This window comes from Microchirus variegatus, assembly GCF_963457635.1.
Source record: "Microchirus variegatus genome assembly, chromosome: 20".
NCBI lineage: Eukaryota > Metazoa > Chordata > Actinopteri > Pleuronectiformes > Soleidae > Microchirus > Microchirus variegatus.
The window spans coordinates 19,208,046-19,231,780 of record NC_139821.1 but is presented as its reverse complement, the minus strand read 5'-3'; the positions used below and the strand labels follow the sequence as shown (position 1 = coordinate 19,231,780).

Genomic DNA, 23,735 nt, shown 5'->3' with positions numbered 1-23,735 from the left:
ATTTCCAGTACACCGGCAAGTCACGCTCTAGTCTCGACAAAATGGTGAGACACCGCTGACAAAGTCGTTTCGACTTTGTCGGTGTGTCACCTATCCCCACTCCAACATGTTGTAATCTCTCGGCAACAGTTTCTTTTTTCTTCTGTCTTTGAAAGATGATGGTTGTAGCGCTATCCTATTGCGTGGAGAGGGAATTTGAAAGACAATCGTTTATCCCACCCCTCCGATTGAGCCCTGCCTATGGAGAGTTCCCAGACCCTACATCTTGACGTGGGTCTGGCTCGTCAGGCTAGTAAACATCCAACTGAATGCAATTAAAGGTCAAATTACAATTTCATGTATACTGTATGTTCAACTGGACCAAAACTGGCCGACAGGTGATCTGAGCATGTTCCACAGGCCCAAGTTTTGAGATGGAAATACAGTAAACAGGGGTGTCAAAATTAATTGATGTACTGCATGTAAAATGTCTGATTCTTATCCTCAAAGATTCTAAATTGATTAAAAAGTTCTAAATCATTTTTATTTTTTAAATAACAGTGAATTTTGATTGGCATAGCCGGTCTCATTTCAAAATACCTGTTCCTCAACAGTGTAGTAGGCTTCAGTTTTATGATTATGATTGGTGACCAGTGAGCCAAGGCATGCCATACCCTCAAGATAACTTTTGCAGGTTATACCCAGGATATTTGTGCAAGTTTAGCTTCTAGAAATGTAAAGTTCTTTGGATTTGCTTGTGTTTTTATTGCATTTCTCCAAATTATAAAGGCTTCCTTATCTTGCAAAACACTTTTTCTTAGCACACAACAGCAGAGTAGACCTCAAATCAGCAGCTCTATGGAATCAAAATTATTTAGACTTGGTAATCGTTTTGAATTGCAAATTGATACGGAAACAGAAAACAAATTGTGTCCGAAAGATTCACACCACTAGAAATTATACAAGGTGGGTGACAAAAGAAAAGAAAGAACAATTTAACCTCTAGCAGCTTAAAAATATATCTAATATAATATTTTGAAGTTAATGGATAGCAAAAAGGCACAAAATGGTGCTCAACATGGTTTCCAGAAGCTGAAGTTATTTTGATCTGTGATGTAACAGATCAACCAGAAAAGATTTAAATTCTAACAAAGTGAAAAGGGGTCTATGGCCTCATTCAGTGATTTTCTCCTAGTGCTCGTATACTGGGAAAAGAACAGTATAATAGCGTACTCAAGCTACAACCGTAGCTCAACTCTACTGTGCATGTTAATGTAACGAATGATTGCATAATTAACTGATTCCATACGCGTAGATCTATACTCTTGCCCACTCCCACCCATGTTTCCCAAAGGACATGAACCAATGCAGAAGGCAGCAGAGGGGAGATGAGGTGGTTCCCTGACAAGATGAAAGGAATATGTGATCAGAAGCTCTAACCTGCAGCCAGCACCTTTGTACTCCGTCCTTTCAGCAGTTTCTGCACCCGACAAAGCTGCAGGTGGTTCTCATGGCGCCTCGTATTGTTCTCGATGCGCTGGGACACCTCGCACACTGCAGTCACTGCCCCTACAGCCAACATGCAAACAAACACTTGAGTTACAACAAGTAAGGACACAATCAGTCAATGATGAAAACATTTTTCGAAGCAGAAAATACAGCTGGGCAAACTACATTGTAGTGGGAAAGGTGGCCAATCACTTAATTGTTTTAAATCAAATTTGCAGTTTGAAACAACACAATAAGCAAATGAGGAAACATATATTGCTATTTTTCTGACAGATATTGCAATTGATGAAACTTTGAAACTTCTTTATGGACAATAACAACAAAAACCCTAGTTAAACAGAGAAATATTTCACACATCTGAGGTAGAGCACTCAAAGAAAATATTCTGAATGTATTTTTATATTATACTCTTAAACTGTGTTTGCACAATGGGTAGACAGGCCTTTACATGTTAAACCTTTATCACGGGTAGTTTCAGAGATGGGTACTATTAAAATGTTACCAACCATGTGGGTTGGTGTAGGGTTCTCTTATTGATACTCCATTAGATTGTTACTTGATGGTTTACTTAACGTCCATCACCTCACCAGGTGATATAGTATGGCTAGACACTTTTATTACATGTTATTCTCTTATACTATTTCTCAGTCACTGCATTCAATTCAATTAAAGCAACTGTTCCACCTTGAAAAACTAAATAAATGTGGCCCCCGTGTGGAAATGCACTAAACCGTATTGCACCCTAATGCTACATAAGACAGCAGAAACGGGCATGTAAGGACAATTCAGAGGCGGGGAAGGAAAGAAGGAAGCTCTGCATCGGGGCCTGATTGTGGTTGATTTCATCAGCGAGCACTTGAAGAGAATTTAACTGAGCTGTGCAAATAGAAATAAACAGACAGTCTTGATTGGGCCCCATGGTCTGCTGTGTGGCTCAGGCAGGGTGTTGTGTAAAAATGTGTGTAGGGGCACCTAAGCATAGTCGTATTAATTAGAGGGATGCTAGTCTCCACCACAGGGAAACCTGAAGGTTATAATGCAATGCAATTCTGCAAATCAAATGAACTGTTGGTTCAGAATTGCATGTTTCCGCAGTAGACAACAGCAGGCACTAGGGGTAAAAACAGTTTGGTTTGGGCTTGTAACCCCTTATATTTTGGTACATTTGGCATGGATTGGACTGTGTGGCAACTGTGTTTATACAGGACTTCTTTTCCCCCCACGTTCATGAATGCAGCACTAACTGTCCAATTAACCATCACGATAGGAATAACGCACATCTTGAGCGAGAGATTTCACAGTTAATTATTCATTCTAACAGGTTTTTGACCATAAAAACAAGCTAATGTTTGGAAGTAGACCTACATTACTTATAATTTTAGTTAGGGATGCACCGATTGCCATTTTTGGGGTCGATTCCGATTTCTCAAGAAGTTTGACCTGCCGATACCGATTTTAAGCCGATTCCGATTTAAATTTTTCACTACCTGTATGTGTAGTTTATTTAAGTTTAAACATATTTCACAACACACCTACACACAAATAAGTAAATGAACTAATGACCAAGAGCTCAGAGCTCTTTCTCGAGCTCTCTCTCTCGCCCCGTGCCAACAATGCCTCGCGCTCTCTGCGCACACAGGTTTAAATGACAAACAAATAAATGCTGAGTGCTGATCAAAAGTTTTGTGTGCAAGTGATTTAAGGTCCTGACTCTTGTCCCAAATACGACAGGCTTCATTCAGTGATTGAAACAAATATATAAACATTAATGAAACGCTTACATGCAGAGCACTCACTCGCAAAGCAGACAGCTGAGCCGCTGCGCGGATGTTGTGTAATCAATACACCGGTATGGCCGTATATTAAAAATTCATATCATAACGGAAAAAAAACAGTAGTAGGTGTGAATCGGTATACCGCCCAGCCCTACACTCTACTACATGTGCGTGTAGTCGCGTGCACGTGTGTTGCTGATGCTGTGCGATGCGGGTGCGTTCGGAATATTCTGACTGATCGGCCGATTCCGATCACTGGCCGATTAATCGGTGCATCCCTAATTTTAGTTTAAACATTTTTTTTTTAGCCCCGCTTTAAACCAAAGAGCAGTTCACAGTATATCGGGTAGTGTATATTGCAACAACAAAGTGCAGTCATTGTCACTGTCGCTCACCGGTGATATTGTAGTTCTGTTATGTTTCTGCAAGCCTGTTTATCTCGTTTATGTAAATTATACTCTTTGTTTGTGATTAAAACACTCACAAAAATAATGGTTTCTGGTTTTATTTTAATGACGCCCACAGATGTACAATTTTACTACCTTCATGGAAGCCAAACCCCTTTTCATGGGAGCCCAGCACCCATTGGCTGCCATGTCATTTTAACACAGAAGACAAAGAAATAACAAAAGCTGTTGGGCTGTTCATAGCCAAAGATTTAAGGAGCTTAGCAGAGTGGCAATTACACATACAGTTCAAGTAAAGCCGCTGAAGACAGAATGTGTATTATAAAAAACACCAACGTCTCTTTTTTTTGGACCTAAAACCCACTAATAATCATAACTATCCAATTATCTATCATAATATAATCAACATTTACACCAGGGTCAACTCTGCATTAAATGCAGGTTTGCAAATGAAAAAGTAGACTGAAGTAGAGCTGAACAATGAATCACTAAATGACATTGAATCACCATTGAATCCTATACACTGGTATTGTTATCAAGTTTTGGATCTATTACAGACTGAATGATGCTTGAAATGTTTAAAAAATAATTATACCGCAAATCAAACCACAATTGAAAAAGAAAATTGTTCAGTTCTAGACTGATCTGAAATATATTAATGTGTAATCATTCTCACAGTGGTCTTCATGGTACTTTTAGTAATTTATGGCAGATTTGCAGGAGGAAAAATCATAGTCAAACTTCATTTTTAATGGAAGTAGGTTTTACCCACTATGAGAAAAAAACAAAAACCTGCATATAACAGCTAATTTTGGTGTCAAACATGTCTGCTTAAAGGAATACGTCACAGATTTGCATTTAGCTTTGTCTGACTAGAATAGGGGTAGAAAAATTGTGCTTCCCAACCTCGATAAATATCTTCATTCTTTTTTTTGTTACGTGCTCACCAGTGACACTTGAAATATGACACGGATTGTGACATACTGTACGGTGGCCGACGGGCATACGGAATGCAATGACCCTAAACACATGCAGAAGGAGAAACAAGCTGCATATTCACAAACGATGCAGATTAAAAAGCACAAATGAAAGCAAATGCACTGCAAAGAACAAATGCTCTGCAGAAAGCCAAAGCACATGCATCAACAGAAACACGTTACAAAAACAAAACTATGCAAAACCGAAAACACAGACAAATCCCAAAACACCAGCAGGAGAAAAAATAACAGCATATTCAATAACAAAAGTTCTCCGGGGTCTGTGGAGGGCGCTCGCTGTCGTGCAGTAACCCCAGGTTACAAATGCATGTATAGATCATAACAAAACGGCTGGATTATCTATGGAAGAAATACATTATGCTCAGGTATGGCAACGTTTCTGTTGTATCAATTTTCAGTATTTAAATGTTTTCTTTAGTTAAATTATGAACACACTTATGGTAGTTTTCATATCAGATCCAGAAGAATTCTCTGTTGATGGACTAATGATATTATTCCAAATCTGTCACACAAACTGGCTCCTTTACTTTATTTCTTATCTCAAAAGCTTTGAAAAATCTTTGCCCCAGAACAAATAGGCATATCATCAAAATAGAGAGAGAAGCATCCAATTACTGTGCGCCTGCCATAATATCTGCTGTAAACATTTAGAACTACATCATTAACGCGTCCAAAATAACAACAAACAGACGGATTCTAATTTCCAAGCTCAACTTTGCTGCTTTTGTTTTTGAGCGCTGAAACTCGGCAGATGAACTTGATCCTCAGGGCGACGTGTCTACACCAAAATAATCACAGCCTAATTGGCTCGCTTAGTTTCACAACAATTACAATGTAAACCAAACAAGGCATCCGTGTAGACGTCTTTTTTCTTTCCCTCTACCCCTTTGTTGTACGTGTTTGGAATATTTTCCATTGCCTGCTTAAGAAAAACAACAGCTCCTAATTACAGTATTCTTGGACGGAGTTCTGGCTGAGGCATTAATAATACATCTAGCCCATTAAACATTCCGAAAACAACTTCCTCTTCTTACAGCTCTTTATTCCTTTTATTCACTGTTTAAAAAGTGTTTGACTGTGGGATAAGAGCTGTGGTTAACTTTTACTGTTAAATCCCTGACACTGAGTCAGACAGTTGCGGTATGCTCAGACTTGGTTATGATTATTGCAGTAGAGACGAGTTAAAGCTGCTTGACGAAAACTCTTAAAAGTGATGTAATTTAAGGCAGAAACAACTACTCAATTCAGTCGAGTGGAAGTAGAAACATGCGCAGTGAAACATGCACTTGTTGATTTGACTCTTCAAACTACTTCATACATGACACATACACGCACGCACACATGTACATGTTCATCTCATTCTTTTTAACGTCTTTATATTTTTTATATCTTTTTGATTTTTTCTTTTTAAACATATGTTTCAGTTTATATTTAGACTGTACATATAATTGCATGCCTCTTATGTTTCTATCTTGTAACATATTCTGGAGCTGCTGAACTGTGAATTTCTCTGTGAGATGAATAAAGTATCTATCTATCTATCTATCTATCTGATTTAAAGGGGATTTACTTTTCGAGAGGCATGATGCCAATGCAATCTTGCCTGTTGTCCATTGTCCAAGCAGTTCATCCATGAGTCCAAGTAAAAATGTGGACCAATTGCGAAAAGGATTCCCTGAAGGCTTTCTTGAGATATTGCATTTAAAACAACAAATTGGATGAACAAAATATGATGCCTCTGGCCACGGCTGTCCATGTATATTTGGCAATTAATTTCTTTAAAGACTATTTGGGGGCCTATGTTTACAAGCACAGCATACATTGTGGCGACATCTCCTGATGCAGTTAGCCATCCAGTGCCATTCTTTGTGTTGCTCACTGACAACAGCGTATCAACTCAGGCTCTAGCCATATGGTTTTCTTTTTGTCGTTTTGAAAAAGTATTCCATAAACACAACACAGATTCAAGAAATCCATACAAAGGCCCATGAGGAAGTAAACTTTTTTGTAAAGTGGAGAAATTATCAACTGCTCTCCCCAATGTTGTCATTTAAAGCTCACATAGAGTGGTCTTGTTGCACATATATGTTAGTTATGGAGGTCTACTTACAAACATTAACTTTTTTTTATGGTCAAAAACCTCCTAGTTGCTGTAAACGAGCTGATAGAAATCCTCTTTTCTGACGGTGTTTCCCAGCCTCGAGATTTGAGACTCAACTCACACACCCAGAAGACAGAGTCTTGTGATTGGCCAGTATATTCAGCACACCCGCTCTCAGAAGCACAGCTCCCCCCCCTGGAACGGTGGATGCACTGCTACTCATTATCAAAAAATGACGTTATTCTTCTTCTGCGGTTCAATGTATGCAACAGGATGTGCCCGGACTAGTGCCCGGACTAGTGCCCAGACTAGTGCCCCGACTAGTGCCCAGACTAGTGCCCAGACTAGTGCCCGGAGCAGGAGGATCTGCTGTTCAGGAGAACCGGTGTTTACGTAACCGGACTGGGTTTTTTCAGAGATCTCGCTGAGCCCGGGGTTACAATAAAACACAGCGTTCTCAACAGTGGCTGGAATGTTTGTTTAGAACCCACCAGGGCTTCTTAAACAAGGTAAGGACGAAGATACACACTAAAAAACAGCGTTAATTGGAACTTCCGGTCTAGGTCCGCTTTAACTAACTCTTTGTCCTCCCTTTGTCAGCTCATAACTACTCATAAGTTTGTTGAGGAGGGTTTTTCAGGGCTCTTGATTGGATACACACTAAGAAATCAAAGTATCTTTTGCTGTCGCTCCAGTTGTACCCTATCAGGGTACAAGCACTGTACCTTTCTCAGCGTGTACAGGTAAATTTTTGTCACTAGGGGTGCCGAAATGTTTATTTAGAGGTACAAACAAGCAGGTTCAAGCAGGTACAATTTTTAGGTACAGTGCTTGTACCCTGATAGGGTACAACTGGAGCAACAAAGCTTTGGTACCTTTTTAGGTACAGTCTCATACTTTGATTTCTTAGTGTGTAAAGTATTGTGGGATAGTGGAAAACTTTCTCCTAGATTTTGCTGTCAGACTTCTGACACTGAAGGCCCTGGTATACTTCCGAGCTGATCTACATACATAATACACTTTGCATGCTTTATTATCCTTTACAGCCAGAAAAAAAATTTAATTTGTAATTCTGACAGGTAAAATAGCCAACACTGCTGGGTTGCACCTGGGGTGGTGAAACAGTATTGCGCAACAAATGGGATTATTAATGGGTACTTTGCACACTGGTGAATGGGGCTTTGCACTCCATGCATGCGCTGTCCGCGCACACCCAAAAACAGCTCTTTGTATGTGGTTCCAAAATCTTGGATGCCGCAAATCGCGTTATGTGCATGATGCGTGTTGGGTATCTATACTAGGGCCTTGAGAGTCACATGTCACTGAGCAATCAATGTGTCACTCACTTTTACATACTGAACATTCAAGGGAGATTTGAACAGAAGGATTTTATCGACAGCGACTTTAATGTTTGCAAACTAAAACTACTTCAATTTGCAAGTTCTTTGAAAGCGCAAAATAAAATAAGGATGCTTTTCAAATAAACAGCAGGAAAATATACACATTTGCTTTTGTTCTTTTCTTTGATTAATAATTGATCATGGAAGTAAGAATTGGTAGTTAATCAATAATCAAAAGCGTTAGTGTCAGCACTAATGTAATTACAACAGCTAAATTCAAGCTCAGCACACTGCAAAGGAAAGGGGGATGGGAGGGGGGGACAACGAAGACGAGGGAATACAGAGGCACAACATGAAAACAATAACAACAACAATAACAAAGCCTCTTGTGATTCAATTTGCTAGTTTGCTTTATCAGATACAATGTGATTTGTCTGGAATTTCTTTTTTAAATTATTCCCTTTACAATACAAGCAGGCTGCCTGTATGAAGTTTTTCTCTACATATAAAACAGAAAAAAACTAACCCCATTAAGAAGCAGGAGAGTTTAAAAAAGGATCTCTAATGAGAAGAGGAAGAGATGATGGTGGAGCGCATTTAGAATATGTACCTTCATCTTAGAGTCAGGGGCTGTTTTAATTTGTAAGCAAAGGCAGCACACCAGCAATGAGATTTTAATTGATACACATAAATAATTCCTTGTGTACACCCACACTTGAGTCAGATTTGCTGTTTATTTGACGACTGAAATTAGTCATTATCTGGATTCGTGTTGATGTGCAAGATTTTATTTATTAATACAGCTCCCCGCTTAATATCCTCTGATCCACTCCCAATTAATTATGTCAAAATCCACATCAAACTAGAACTTTCCGTGCATGCGGTGCCTCGTCTCGCTTTCATTTCTCTACTAGCTGTGACAATAACAACAAATGAGGAATGAGAGGGAAAAAGCACTTTCCTTTGTTCCTCAAATGAAGATAATGAGGCCTTTCTTTCACTATGAGTCTGACTGGTGCTATGAGAGTCTGCACAGGTTGCTTTTTTTTGATGATGTTGTTGTTTGTTTTCCTGCTGTTGGAGGTCTAGACTTATTTCTATAATTGTACAGCTTTGTTTAACTCTCCTGTGTGCCAAACTGCTTGCTTCAGGTAGGAAAGAATCCCACTGTGAGAGCAAACCAGAAGTCATTGTGACTATGATGCAAAGCACATCATCACACACACACAATGCATGCTGTCAGGTCGCCGCTGCTCACAAACACGGACGGTCCTGCCAGAGGGGGGAAAGGTGGCGACACCAACCTCGGATTCCCATGTGTGCAAATGTGCAGCTCCCGACATGTTACTCAGTACCAGAACTGTGACTATTTATTTAATCAGAAAATCAGATAATCATTCAACTTGGGCTGAAAAGCTCAAATTCGAACCTGAAAAGCCGGTTCGTTAGGTGTCCACCAGAGTGAAGTACAGTGATCCTGACTGGGTGAGATGCCGTCTTCATTTGTGTAGCGCTTGTGTTATGTCCCCCACCCCCGTCCTTAACTTAAGCGCAACCTCGTTCGCACCGCACGCACACACACAAGCTTGGACGCGCCCACAGCCACTCGAGAGAACGAGCCGATGACGCGCGCACGATCATCTGAGAGCGCAGGGAGGCTGGACAGCAGGATCACCTTTTCGTGCACAGCTTCTTTAACCTCTGTGGTTGTGAAATTTACGTGTTTGTGACACTTCAACTTTTTTTACTTTTCATTTTTTTGTCGAGATGCGCACGTGTTGATTGTCGATGGATTTGTCGACAAAAAAGTCCCATCCCTAGTCTAAACGCAAAATAAAAAGTGGGAATGCAAAGCCACTTTTGCGGTTTGTGTTCAGATCGTTGTCGTGTAAAGCTAGCCTTAGTGTAACGATCATTAGAATCAGTTAATTACAACTATTTGTTCAGTACTAGGCTTGAATTTTGTGGTACCAGGTACTATACTTGTGTAAACGCAACTTAACCGCGTTGTGCCGTGCTATGCTATGCCATAAACACGCCATAAGTGGAGCTTGGCCTTGGATCCACAAACTAAACAGTCCACCTGAGTGGACAATCATAACACCAAAGCATCTGAAAAGTGGTGTATGGAAGTAATTGGAATTCTTTATCATAGATGGCAAAGTAATCTGATGACTGACCTTTTGGCTTAGCTATTAGTGCCACCCAAGTGGAGGCATCATGGATAGGTATAACAAATAATGTCACATGTGTCCCGTAATATTCAAAGAAAAATGACTCAGTGCAAAATAAAAATCATTATTAATTGTCTACTGCTTTATCCTCCATATGAGGGTTGTGCGGGCTGCTGGAGCCAAACCAACTACTCATTCTCACATTCAAACCTACAGGCAATTTAGACTCTCTAATTAACCAGTGCATGTCTTTGGACTGTGGAAGGAAATTGGAGAACCCGGTAAAAACCCACGCACTCACAGAGGGACAAGACCGGGTCATGAACCTGTATCTTTTTGCTGCAAGGAAAAAGTGCTAGCCACTACTGTGCCATGTAGTCACTCAGGAACATTTGCAGCTATTGAAAATCTCCTTGAAAAGTGACAAATTAATTAAGACCACAGCATCACAAGAAATACTGTACTTACTTGAAAGCTGCTCAAACTCTGGAGTGTCTGGACATGTGTTGGCAGCCAGGTCCTGCAAGAAATGCTTATACCTGAAGGAACACAGTAAAAAAAAAAACATGCAGAATGTCAGAGTGAAATGAAACAAATGCTGTCAGAAGTGTTTGTGTTAGTTCCCTGCTTGAAATGGGTTGATGAATTTATCCGAAGGGATAAACTGGATTGCAGTCATTAACAATCATTAGTTTTCTCCTTTTTTTTTGCTAGATGGAGCAATTATTTTGATAGTCCATATGCCACACAGCTAGGTAAACGCATTTAAATGAACAAAACAGGGCCAGTATGTCAGACAAAAAACAAACAAATGCAGTGCATGAGAGCACACATGCATAAAAAGATCTTAAAGACAGACCTGTAGCATTTTCAAGTATTGAAATTATACGTGTTGTCGTGAAAATTGCTCAAACACCAGCTACTGCATTTAAATTCACTGGTGCTAAGTGATACTCTTTTGTCAGGCTCTTAGAATACAGGACGTACTGAACAAATATTTTTAATCAACTGACACTGAAACCAACTGCTTTACAAGTCAATAGTCACTCATTTTGTGTGTGTGTGTAAAACGAAGTCACCGCAGCTTCAAGCAGCTGTGCAGTGATGACTACGCCCATGTTGAGTAGGTACTTTTTTTAGTAGTTGAAATGCAACCGTGCCGAGGCGAGTAGAGCCGGTGGAAATGGGCCATAAGACAGATTTGATAATGTGAAGATTTCCACGGGCAAATGATCTCTTCAGACCTTTTTTTAATCACTAAACATTACGATTAATGAATTAATTCATTAATTCATTAATCAGTTAATACACGTAACAGAGTGAAAAAAAAAATAAAAAATCTGCCTTTCTATTACATCTGCAGTCAAATAGCATAACTGAAAGCATAGATGGATGGATTTGTCTGTCACAGCTGAGTTTCCAACACAGGACTCTGGTTTCAAAGCGCAACTCCCATACCAGATGAGCTAATTGGAATGATATAATCTGGCGAGATTTCAGTCTGTTTGACCGGGGCCATAAATAATACATTATAAAAATGAAGCTGCGGGCCGTACTAAATCTGACCGTGGGCCAAGATTGGCCCGTGAGCCGGACTTTGGGCATGCCTGGTCTCGTGTGTTTAGATGAGATTAATAAAACTGAATTAGTCCAACTACAATCTTACTTTTATCATGCATGTAAACACACTAATTGTGAGCCCTCAACCCTTTATAAATGCCGGAAGTATCACAGACTACCCCCTTCGACACTTCTCCCACTCTCCCTCACTCGGCTCTCAGCCCACTTCTTGTATTTCGGCATTGGACAGAGAAGAGGGGATTTAGCTGCACTTTAAAGCTGTAGTATAAAGTTTAAAGGGAGAAGTTTTAGCTGACTACCTGTCATTTGGTCCCGTTAGCATTTCCCCTCTCTTCTCGCTACAACACCCCTTGAACAAGTTTGGCGATCTTTTTTTGAACCTTTTATGGTACATGCACCACATACCACAGTTTGAGTACCATGGCTGTAGCCCATATGGCCAGGCCTGTATGTGGCTGTAATGCTAGCAAAGAAGTACACCAAAAATGAAGAAAATTATTGATCATTACAGAGCAACTAGATCGTTCTGATTAGAGAAGGCAGAATGTCCGCACAAATGTGTCGTATGTCCTTTTGACTCCCTAATGAAGTGAATCACATGCATTTGGAGACTGGGATCTGATTCTACCGGTTTAGAGGTTTAAAACGAGCTGTCAATCACCCAAATTGACCAAGGTAAACCAGAGCTGTGGCGCTGCGTAACTGAAGACGCAGTAGAGTCACAGTGTTATTACGCACCGCACAGGGAGCATCGATTTACATCGAGTAATCATACGTTTTTCCCTGAAAAACAACTTCTTTTTAGACCAATAGTGACATGTACATAAAATTAAATGGGTTTCAATAATTTGGTACCTAAGAAATCTCAAATGGCACAGATGGTGCCAAACTGTGCCAAAAGTGAGAACGGCCAGACATCTCTTTACTAAAACTTACTGAAGCAGAGTAATTTTACTCTGCTTCAATTCAGCAGCATCAGACTTTGCACAGCTCATATCCACATGTTGTTACATGACCTCCATGTTTTTAAGCTCCTACTGCATATTTTAAAGGTGATATTTGCTTTAAAATGCAATATTTTTTTAGGCGAGAGCTAAAAAAAAAACTTCATTTATGCTGTGTTCCATTCTCTGACATAGTGGCATCTACAATGAAACTTACACCTCTGGTGGAATCTCACAAGTGTTATCTGTATTTTGATACCAAGATAATTCACATAGAGCTTGTAACTGCAGAGATTTACTCTATTTAGTTTGGGCATGTCATTTCCGAGCAGGGACTGCAAAAAGAGGGTCAGGGAAGAAGTGGTTAAGCAATTAAAGAAATTTTATTATTATATATTAATTATGAAAGTGATGAAAAAATGATATATTCAACATTGATTACATGCATAGGATTAATATTCTGTATATGTGTCTAAAATGATTATGTGCTTAATGCATCTGTATTCATTGCTTTTAGGATTTAAATCTATTTCATTCCACTGACAACAGTTTTAAGAAAATGTTCTCACCTTGCTCTGACAAATGTAAAAAAAATTCAATCCATTTGTGGCGCAGCGAAGTAACTCACTGCCCCAGGCTTAGTCTCCATCTAAAGTAACAGTTATGACGCATCAGCATGCTGAGAAATCTTTATCCTTTTTACTATAGGATGATGTTACCTTGAAGTGCATTGACAATCAACATTGATTTTCAGTGTCTGTCTCCGCCTGTGCAGCCCTCTCTGTTTGTGCAGTCTGGGCTTGTTTGAGAGACACAGCGGTGCCGATGAGAGAGGCCATTAGTGCCGCGAGCAGACTCCACACCACTGCTAGTGGCCCATTTGGTGGCATGAGTGGGATGAGACATGTATTGGAGAGTGACAACTGTGCAGTGGGACACTAACAACACAGTTGTGGATTGTTCAGGGTTGCAATTGTAAAGCTGCTTGATGAGCAGAATTTTCATGACTTCATCACATCTTAATCAGTCACTTAAATGGAGAGCTGCTTGATTGTTTTACAATCTTGCAGTTTTTCAGCATCTGGATGAGTTAAGTGGATCATAGATCAGGGGTCGTAACTCAGTTATTTTCATCATCAGCTACGCTGATGGTTATTGTCTCAAACATTGAATAGCTTTATCTTAAAATGTCAGAAAACAGATAAAGTTGGCAAAATATTTGTTCAGACTTCCTGTTTTATTTGTGAAACTCTTTGAAATCTAAACAATGATTGACTTTGTAATTTAATCTAAATAAAATGGCAACTTTTAAGAGGCTCTCATCAGCAAAGGTTTGGAATATATTCTTGAAAAATTACTAAATTGCACATGCATTTATTCTTAAAATATAATTTGTACATATGTACCCTTGCGAAATGTATAACAGTTTGCATTTTGTCAAGAGCTGGAAGTGGCAGCCTTACAATTCTATAGAGAGTGGTAGAGTGGGTTGTGTCTTTCAACGGGAAGGTTGTGGGTTCGATTCCTGGCTCCCTGCACTAGTCTACGTGCCAGGGTTAAAAATGTGTGATAGAAAATTATAACAATTCTGTATGAAAGTGTGTGAATGGAAAAACTGTTTTTTGGAAGTACTGTATTTTGCTACATTTAGAATCACATCTGTGAAATTACACTACATTACACATGTTCATGTTCAAATTGTTCATGTTCAAATTTTTACTAAGTGCTGTGAGACATGCAAGAAAGGAAAGTATAGCTTTAATTGTAAAATTTTATCAAAATAGTGATCCTTTTCCTGAAGTACAATTTTCAGTCCTCTTTCCACCTCTGGTAGAAAAGCGCTAAATAAGTTCAGAATATTTATATAAGTACAATCCTGGGGAGGTCCCACTGCAGGAACAACCCACCACCACACATAAATGAAATTAAGGAGGCACAATATTATGTCCAAATGTATTATCAGATATCAGCAGAATACAATGATATGACTAATTACAACAATAGTAGCCTGAATCGACTGATACCTCCTTAACTTCTATGATTCATTTACATTAATTTTTTTTGTACTGTGACGTGAGTACGCAAAATATTATATTAATTTCAACACAGAAGAGAATAAATGACCTTTGCAGTTGTGCACAGAGAATATATATCGGTATTGGTATCGTTATTGACCCAAGCACTCACGATATATCAATATTGGCAAAAAGTCCAGGATTGAGCATCCCTTTATGAAAAAGGGATCCAAATTGAAAAATCAACATTTTACCATATATCCAGCATATAAACCTAAAAAAGAAAAATACTGTAAACAGGTGTTATTTGTTTTTTCTTTCTATAAAAGTTTCTATAATTATGACAAATATGTTATTCATAATTTATGGTACGGGTACAATACGCAATACCCAATTGTAGGGTAGGCAGGCAATAGCCTATGCAAATTGCTTTTTTTGGTGCACTATGAGTTTAAGTGTTTCTCATCAACGGTGAATGTCTGATGTACACATTGTAATACGAAGTCTTTCCTGTCACTTCTGCAGCACTAAGCTCAGTGGTGCTCCCTGCTGTGGTCAACACCCATATCTGTTTACATAAGAATGTACTCAATTAGTAAAAATTGAAAGGAAAAGAGAAATTGCAGTTTGGTTTGAAATTAATTTGTGTGTGTGTGTGTATTACAGGAGCTGAAAGACAGAGCAGCAGGTTGGCACAGTGGTGGGTCTGCGAGTGGGAGAGGGAAAACTGTAGTGGTCGACAGCAAAAGCGGAAGCCAAAAAAGCTCCAATTATGCCTCCTCCAATTAGCCGACACAAAGAGCAATAATTCCACAGTTCTCTCTCTTCTTGTCTCATCTTGTAGTAATAAATACATTACAGGTATTATTAGCAATGAACCCGGTTTTCTTCTTATTAAGGAGTGGAGACGAACGCGCTAATTAAAGCGACAAATAAGCGAGAAAACACTCTGATGAGCAATATCACGGCACAATTTCAAATGATGTAAACCCGACTCTCTCATTTAGCTGTCCTGTCCCGCTCATTAGTGGCAAAGCAAAGAAAAGATAATGAGACGACAACATAATCGGAACCGTATTTAGAAGAGTTCAGATATTCTAATGAAGAATGCAGCTTTAGGAAGCATGTGCCAGTGCCACTGCTGCACCAGGAGCTGCTAATTCCTAATAGTAATTCCTGAGTAATATGCAGATGATATGCAGACTTTTTCCTTCTATCCCTTTCTCCCTCCTGGCAGACACATCGGGTCATTTGGGCATTTGCACACAAATCTATGGGGGGGGGGGATCTGTCTAATTATTGTTGCTTCCCATACATGCATTATGAATTCAAATGTGTAATTAAGAGACAAGAGGCACTGGGCAGGCTTCTGCATGGGTTAGTGAACATGGCATGGACTTGTGGGTAATTACTCAACTTTAATAGCTTAAAAGCAAAGGAATGCACAGTCGTGGTAAATACAGAAGAGTAGAGAGAGATACTCCACTGTCCAAATTGAAGCAATTAATATGTAATATGAAGTGACTGAAGAGAGCATCTTATCTCGCTCCAAGAGTGTGACTAAAGGAACTCAAGAACTCTGTGGACAATTAAAAAAAAAAAAAAAAAAAAAAAAGCACTTCAAACTCCAGACCGACTGAAGTTTGTATTACTTTATGACTGCCTTAGGCAAATTCACACCTTCTGTATCACCTTGTCACCATGGGTTTGCCATGGATCTCTTTTAGGGCAGGGCGATATAGCCCTAAATCCATAGCCCACCCTGGGTTAGCCTGACCAACACCAGAACGCTATCTTGGGGGGCTTTCACACCAGAGCTGTTTGGTCCGCTTTAAACTGACCAAAGTTTATTTCCTGGGACAGTCTCACAGAGCTCATCTGAACCCTGGTGTGGAACAAATAAGTGAACTCTGGTCCACCTGAAAACCTGGGTCTCGGTTCACTTGTAAGTGGTGTGGTTCGTTTACAGTGGGAAAGAAGTGAACCAAAGAGAGGCAGTAATTGAAATGATTTAGGTGACGTGAAAACTTTGAAACCCTTGCTCTGTGTCTGTGTAACCACAGCAGCACGTTGTAGTCGAGAGACCAAATCGCTGGGTTCATCTTGGCTAGGGTTGGGTACATTCACATTTGAATCAATCATGAATTTGATACTTGTACCTAAGTGTTGGTTGGAATAAATCCAATAAAGTATGTCACAACACCAGTGTCAGCTCACACCTGTATTCACGTTCAGCAGTGTAGAACCTGATAATGTAATAACCCCTATAATGTAATAAAAATTTGCACTTGAAAATGTAATTAAACCTGATAATGTAATGAAGTGCATTTCCCAATAATGTAATACACTTTTTACCCATAATGTAATAAAGTATTGCATTAACGGGAGCTTGCATTGCTTACGCAGTATCACCTCTTTGGTCTGCCATTGGTGGTCTGCTGTTAAATTATTACAATATTGGGGAATCATTACATTATCAGGGTCGCCTTCATTATGGAGGTCCTGATAATGTAATAATTCCCCAATATTGTAATAATTTAACAGCAGACCACCCAGTTCATGGGTTCAAGTTGTGATACTGTGTAAGCAACGCAAGGTCGAGACGAGAGCTGTTGTGTTGAAATTAACTAAACAAATACAAAATTGTTGCATTTGGAGTCCACTGCCACTTGCCAGTTCAGAACACTGTTGGTAACACTTTATTTAACTGGCTTTTCTGGATATGAGTTACTTTTGGACAGATTGGAGATTGGACAGAATATGTAGCCCCCTAGTGGTCAAAGGTCACCAGATGTTTGGTGTGTCCCCACGATGATGTCATGAGTCTATATACAAAAAATTTGGTTGAGATGTTAAAGGGATGCTGAGAAATAGGCTTACTTCCTGTTTGGCGACCTCAACGTGGCAAAAATGGCAGAAAATCCAATATGGCTGAAAAAGACATTAAGGATGCGTTGAACTCTGCTTGGCCCTTGGGTTCCAGTAGGCCTGCGCGATATATCGATTTTATCGACTGATTCAAGTTTTTTGTTCCGGACGATTTAAAGCTCACATAGAGTGGTCCTGTTGCATTGGGGAAAACCTCCTGTTAATGCAATATTTTATTACATTATCAGTAAAAAGTGTATTACATTATTGGGAAATGCACTTTATTACATTATTGGGGTTATTACATTTTCAGGGATTTATGACATTATCAGGTTCTACAAGCAGCTTGTTTTTTGTGCTTTTCATCATAACTACTGCAAAATTATAAATGTTTTCTTTCTTTTCCGATTCACTGCTTTGGGTTTGCTATCTGAGCTTTCCCTCTCAGCCACTAATGCTATTATGCTCTCTCTCCTCAGGAATGATGTGACATTAAATATCAACAAGTTCAGTAATTGAATGAAAGTAGGGTTTTCAATAGGGGTGGGAATCGCCAAAAACACCATGATACGATATCATGGTATTTAAATCTCAATACAAAATTATTACGATACTGAGTACTTGCAAAATCATATATTGCCATATAATTACAACAGCTCTAGTGAAAGTGAGCACGTCTAGTGGACTGAAACGTCAATTTATTTTTGTAAAATTGGTGGCGATATATCACCACACAAAATATTGCGATATCACTGTATCAATTTTCCCCCCACCCCTAGTTTTCAATGAAGTTACAGTAGTCTATTAGAGATTTTAGTGTGTAATGGAAGGTTTTCAGTGAAATGCAACTCAATACATATAGACCACAAAAAAAGCACCTACTTAAAACATTTCAGATTCCATTAAAAAACTCACAACCTTGTGTTTGGCTAAAGGAGATGATGGAACAACATTAGCACATGAAATCCCTCTCATGACAAATCAATGACAAAAACAAAAATGGACAGGGCAGCACACACAACTACGCACTTACAAGTGTGACAATGACCCCACATGCGTTACATGCTGACTCTCCACAGTGGGCCATACCCTTGTTAGTCTAAGTGGTGCTCAGTTTAGAGCAGATATATCCCCAAGGCCGACAATTGCTGAGGTCTGTATGAGTACCACATCTCTAATATCAACACAAACAGGACCAATGCAGGCGGAGAAGGATTGTCCTCTCACTGCCGCAATCAACTCAAGACCCCATCACTGTCATAATAGCAGGCTCAGTGGGGAGGAGACCAATCCAGCCGGCTCTAGTGAATGCCACTTAATAAAGGCAATGATTTTATTCCTCCCCCGGCAGCGACATAAGTATCTGCACTTTACACAACCCTGCTCGCCATCCATCATCCTTGAATGGTGATAAGTGACAACAATTTCCTGCTATTCCCAGCGACAGAGACAGGGACAAGGTAAGACACAAGCCACGGATAATTATCTGGCCAGGCGCCTTTAAATCATCATACAATTAAGACACATCCTCTTTGACCCCTGTTGAACAGATTAATCAGTGATGATGATGATGACAATGGAGAATTGATGGAGGAAAAGGCAGAGTGAAAAGCTGGACAGTGAGTCTTGCAATTCTTAAAAGAAATATGGTAAATATGTACATAATCATAGATATGTCAGTACAGCATAGTGCATTGTGTATGTTTTCAGTGTTTGTCTGTTTGCTGGATTATGCAAAGACATTTTGGAATGGAGCCCATTAAAATGGTAGTTTAGAGTTTTTGTAAGTGTGGTTGTATAAGGTAGTAACACATAGTCAGCACTGACGGCACTGTGCATGCCCCCTGCGGCAAGAACCAGCCTGAGACACAAGGAGAAGCTGATTTCAGCCAAACACACACACACACACACACACACCCCAAAACAGGACTACTTAAGTCTTATCTTGCTGTTAAACAGTCTTTTATGACTGAAAAAGTTTGTGTCACTTTGTAAACCACTCACTCCCCTGCCCCAAAGTCCATAGAAAAACACATGTTTTTAGGTCATGGGGATGGGCTGCTAGGTTACTGTGGCTTTATTTCCTAAATGTGTGTTACTTAAATCTCTTTGACAGAAAATGATATATACCCCGAATATTTGAACTCGAACAAGTAAAAAAGGGAGAAAACGTCATTAGGGATGGGAATCAGTACCGGTTAAAATCAAAATAAAGATAAAATACATAAATACAAAAAAAGTAAAGGCCGACAATATCCAAACTGTTGAATGTTGAATGCTTCACATTGCAAAAATGTAAGTAATAGTCATGTTTGGGCTGTTATTAGAATTATGTCTTTGAAATGACTCAATGTATATGTGCTACTATGACTCCGTACATAGTCGCTTCGTAGTTCATAAATGGTCTAAAATTACTGTATCGGACTAATTTCAGTATCACTGGATACTTGGTGGATACATTTGTGATATTGGAATTGGTATCAGACACTAAAAAGTGGTATTGTTCCAGCCCTTTCTGTTTGGTATCGTTTACTGAGGTCCCTTGTTCAAACTAAATGGCGAGTTAACAACTTTTTTCTTTTGCTTTCCCAAGTTGTAAAAAGTAACGTCTGTTTAAAAACATGCTATTTATGCTATGACCTATAGCAAAAAATTATGAAGCCAATTCCCAATGTTACTATATAATTTTAACTTACTACCCGATCCCTCCCAATGAAAATCTCCAGCTCTGCCTCCTGTCTTTTAGACAGTGCAACTGTATTCAATCCATGCATCACAGCAGGTGTCATTACCTTCTTGTAGACCTTCTCTTACTGCTATTTTTCTGTCACACGTCTGTCTCCACCCTGCCTACACTCTCTTCTTCGCTTTGTATGGTTGACCACAGGTATTTAAACTCAACCACTTTCGCTTGCTCTACTCCTTGCATCTTCACCGTACCACCGGTCTCACTGTTAATTCAGACATAGGTATCTTGCCTTGCTCCTCCTACCCTTCATTCTTCTTCTTGGTTTTTCAACTTGGCTTCCAACATATTTAGTATTATTAAGCACATATTTGCAACAGACTGATGACCTTACCTATATTTCTATTTTTTTTATTGTAATTTAGGTTCATTAGTACATATTTCTATACCTGACCGAAGTTACTAAACTGCATAGTATTGCTGACATACATATAGTTGTATCAATGTAAGAGTATATGTATGCCAGGATCAGGGCCCACTATCCTAGCATTGATGTGCAACCACACTGGCATCCCAGATTGGCCCACTGCAGCAGTGATGACCCACACAGTCACCACCTTTTGCATCAGCTCTACAGAACCCCAATCCATTCTAAATCATGTGTTTGCTTTTGGTTTGCCAGCAGCCAAAAATCAAACGCCAAGCATTCCATTACAGCCCTTCAATACACCATAGTGCCGTTAGTGAATGACCCATGAGTGAACTGTGGAGTTCACATCATAAATAAACACCAGGCAGCAGAGTTGAGTAACCCAGGGCTGTGTTTTCCTGCAAACACAATGCCAGTACTAGGGCAAACAATTTGTATGCAATTTTCCTCAGGCGCAAGTCTATTGTTTTTGTGTCTACCCCCGACTGAAGCTCACCCCATGTCCACCTGCTGATTCTGTATTCCTCCTAATAACAATGTGTACACAGCCACTCCTTCATGTGGCATCCAGCTGAGCCTGGTTGCGCCTGGTTTGAGCAAAAGCCTGTGGTCACCAAAAATGAAGAAAAAGTATTGGTCAAAACCATTTTTGTTTGTTTCTGTCTCAATCATTTCTGGAAAACAAGGCTGAAAGAGTATAGCGTTTTCCCAAGTAGCCTTTTACGGCAGCAGAGCTGAAGTAGTAATAAGTAATGATTATTCAAAGTTTCTTTGACAGAGAGTATTTCAGACTCTGACTGTTGCTTCATCAATCCAGATAACACTGTAGTTTATTTATCAGTCATAATAATATTCATAAAGGTTTGATGGTTAAAAATGTATACAGAAAAAGTTTGGGCACCACTTTAAATGTTCATGATTTTCCTTTATAAATCATTGGTTGTTTGGATAGGGAATTTCAGTTAAATATATCATATAGGAGACAAACACAGTGACATTTGAGACATGAAATAAAGTTTATATGATTTACAGAAAGTGTGCAAGAATTATTTAAACAAAATTAGGCATGTGCATACATTAAGACACCCTTGTAATTTTATTGATTTCAATATCTTTAGCACTAATTGTTGGAACCTCAATCATGAGGAAGGGTATTTAAGGAGGCCAAATTCATGTGACAACCGTCGGCTCGGCCCATCCCTAATTTGGACTACAGTTTTGTCAAATCGACATAACATTTGTGATTCTTATCCTCAAAGATTCTAAAATTCAGAAGTGAAGTAGAAAACGAGGGCCTCGGTTTAATGATTACAACCAAGCCAAGGTATGTCATACCTTCACGTAGGCCTGGGCGATATATCGATTTTTGTTCAGGATGATTTAAAAAATAAAAACATCGATATTTTGATTGATTTTGATTTTGTCTTGAGTAGTTTTATTAAATTATTTAAATCGAAAATCAAATTTTTTATAAAGAAATCTGGGATTTTATTTTTAGGCCATATCGTCCAGCCCTACATTCACGTAACTTTTTCACGTTATACCCAGATTACTTTTTTGTTCTTGGATTTGCTTTTCCAAATAGAAAAATGATCTAATCTTGCACATTAACACTTGATTTCACTCTGATGACAACAGAACATTTCATAGCACACAGCAGGAGAGTAGAGCCTCAGATTAGCAGCTCTATGTACTATGTATTTCAGTTATAATATTAATTTTAAATCCAAAAACGATTTGATATGAATTAAAAAATATTTTATTGAATCATGACATTCTGAAAGATTCACACCTCTAGTGGACAACAGGCATTTCTGGAGCAGAATGTATGTCGTTTTAGATTGACTCTGTGAAATAGTATACTTTATCTTTTATTAATAAAAATACATTTTGTATAAAAGAAAAAAAAATATATAATATCCAAATCCCAAAACTGAAATACTGAGCACCCACCCAAAGAACAAGTAGCCAAATAGTTGAATATTCAAGCATGCATGCTAGTGTAGCATCAATATGTTTCTCATCTATACATTGAGCTCTGCAGATTGTGTACTGAAAAGGAAAACTCTTGTATTGGTTTGGCACTGCATGTTCAAGATATCGAATGTTTAGGAAAAGGAAGAGAAAAGTTTGAATTAGTGCATTCCTATCATTTGCATTGACGATTCCAACATAAACCCCTATACCTGGGAACTGTGAGAAAATAAAACAGGTGAAACCTCCATCACACGATGGATGTATGTAACATTATGAGCACTCGGCTGTAAGTCTGGAAAGATGAGAAGACGAAGAGGCCCTAATTAAGACACGAGCAGCTTGATAAACCAGTGTCACGATATCTGCTGCACTGGGAAGCATGTTTCAGCCCGTTCCTCCTCCTTGTTCCACTAATTAACGAGTAAGATCAAGACCGCATGAAATTATGGCTCACAAATACTGGTGTTTAACAAAAGAGTGTTTGACAGTTTCCAGATGAGGCGAGTACTACATGGATGCTATTTCAAATAATAATAATTGCATCTGTCACAGAGATTATACGTTGTGCAATGTAGCGTATGACTGGTGAAAAGAAAACAGCCAAACAGCAAAGACAGAAATCAAGCAGGAAATTTGTGACCCATCAATAACAATTCCAAACAGTTAAAGGTAATTGCTTGAAACTTCATTTCAAATGTGACTGAGTAGTAATGGGACAATATAAGACATTATCACTCATCGTAATAAAAAAAAAGCAATTATAATGAGTTAATCGTGGTGAATTTATATTATCGTGATAATCGTGAATGGAGAAATAGTGAAAACCCTGTCTAGCTCACCAGCATACAGTCCTTGTGATTTATTTTTGTATGTGCCACAACGTGGAGCTGCATCTCTCCTCCCTGACTTATTGTGACCCTATTAAATTAATTATTTTTCACTAAAAACATG

The 23,735-nt window shown here is 39.0% G+C and overlaps 1 protein-coding gene across 1 annotated transcript in view; it reads right to left on the bottom strand.

Moving 5' to 3' along the window:
* arhgef39 (Rho guanine nucleotide exchange factor (GEF) 39) overlaps positions 1-23,735 on the bottom strand; it is a gene marked incomplete at both ends in the record, with an annotated part of 54,298 nt that overhangs the window by 19,132 nt on the left and 11,431 nt on the right. The window contains 2 exons of the mRNA XM_083907058.1: positions 1,420-1,548; positions 10,752-10,822. Of these exons, the coding sequence (XP_083763184.1) occupies positions 1,420-1,548; positions 10,752-10,822 (200 nt within the window). The remainder of the gene's footprint in view (positions 1-1,419; positions 1,549-10,751; positions 10,823-23,735) is intronic.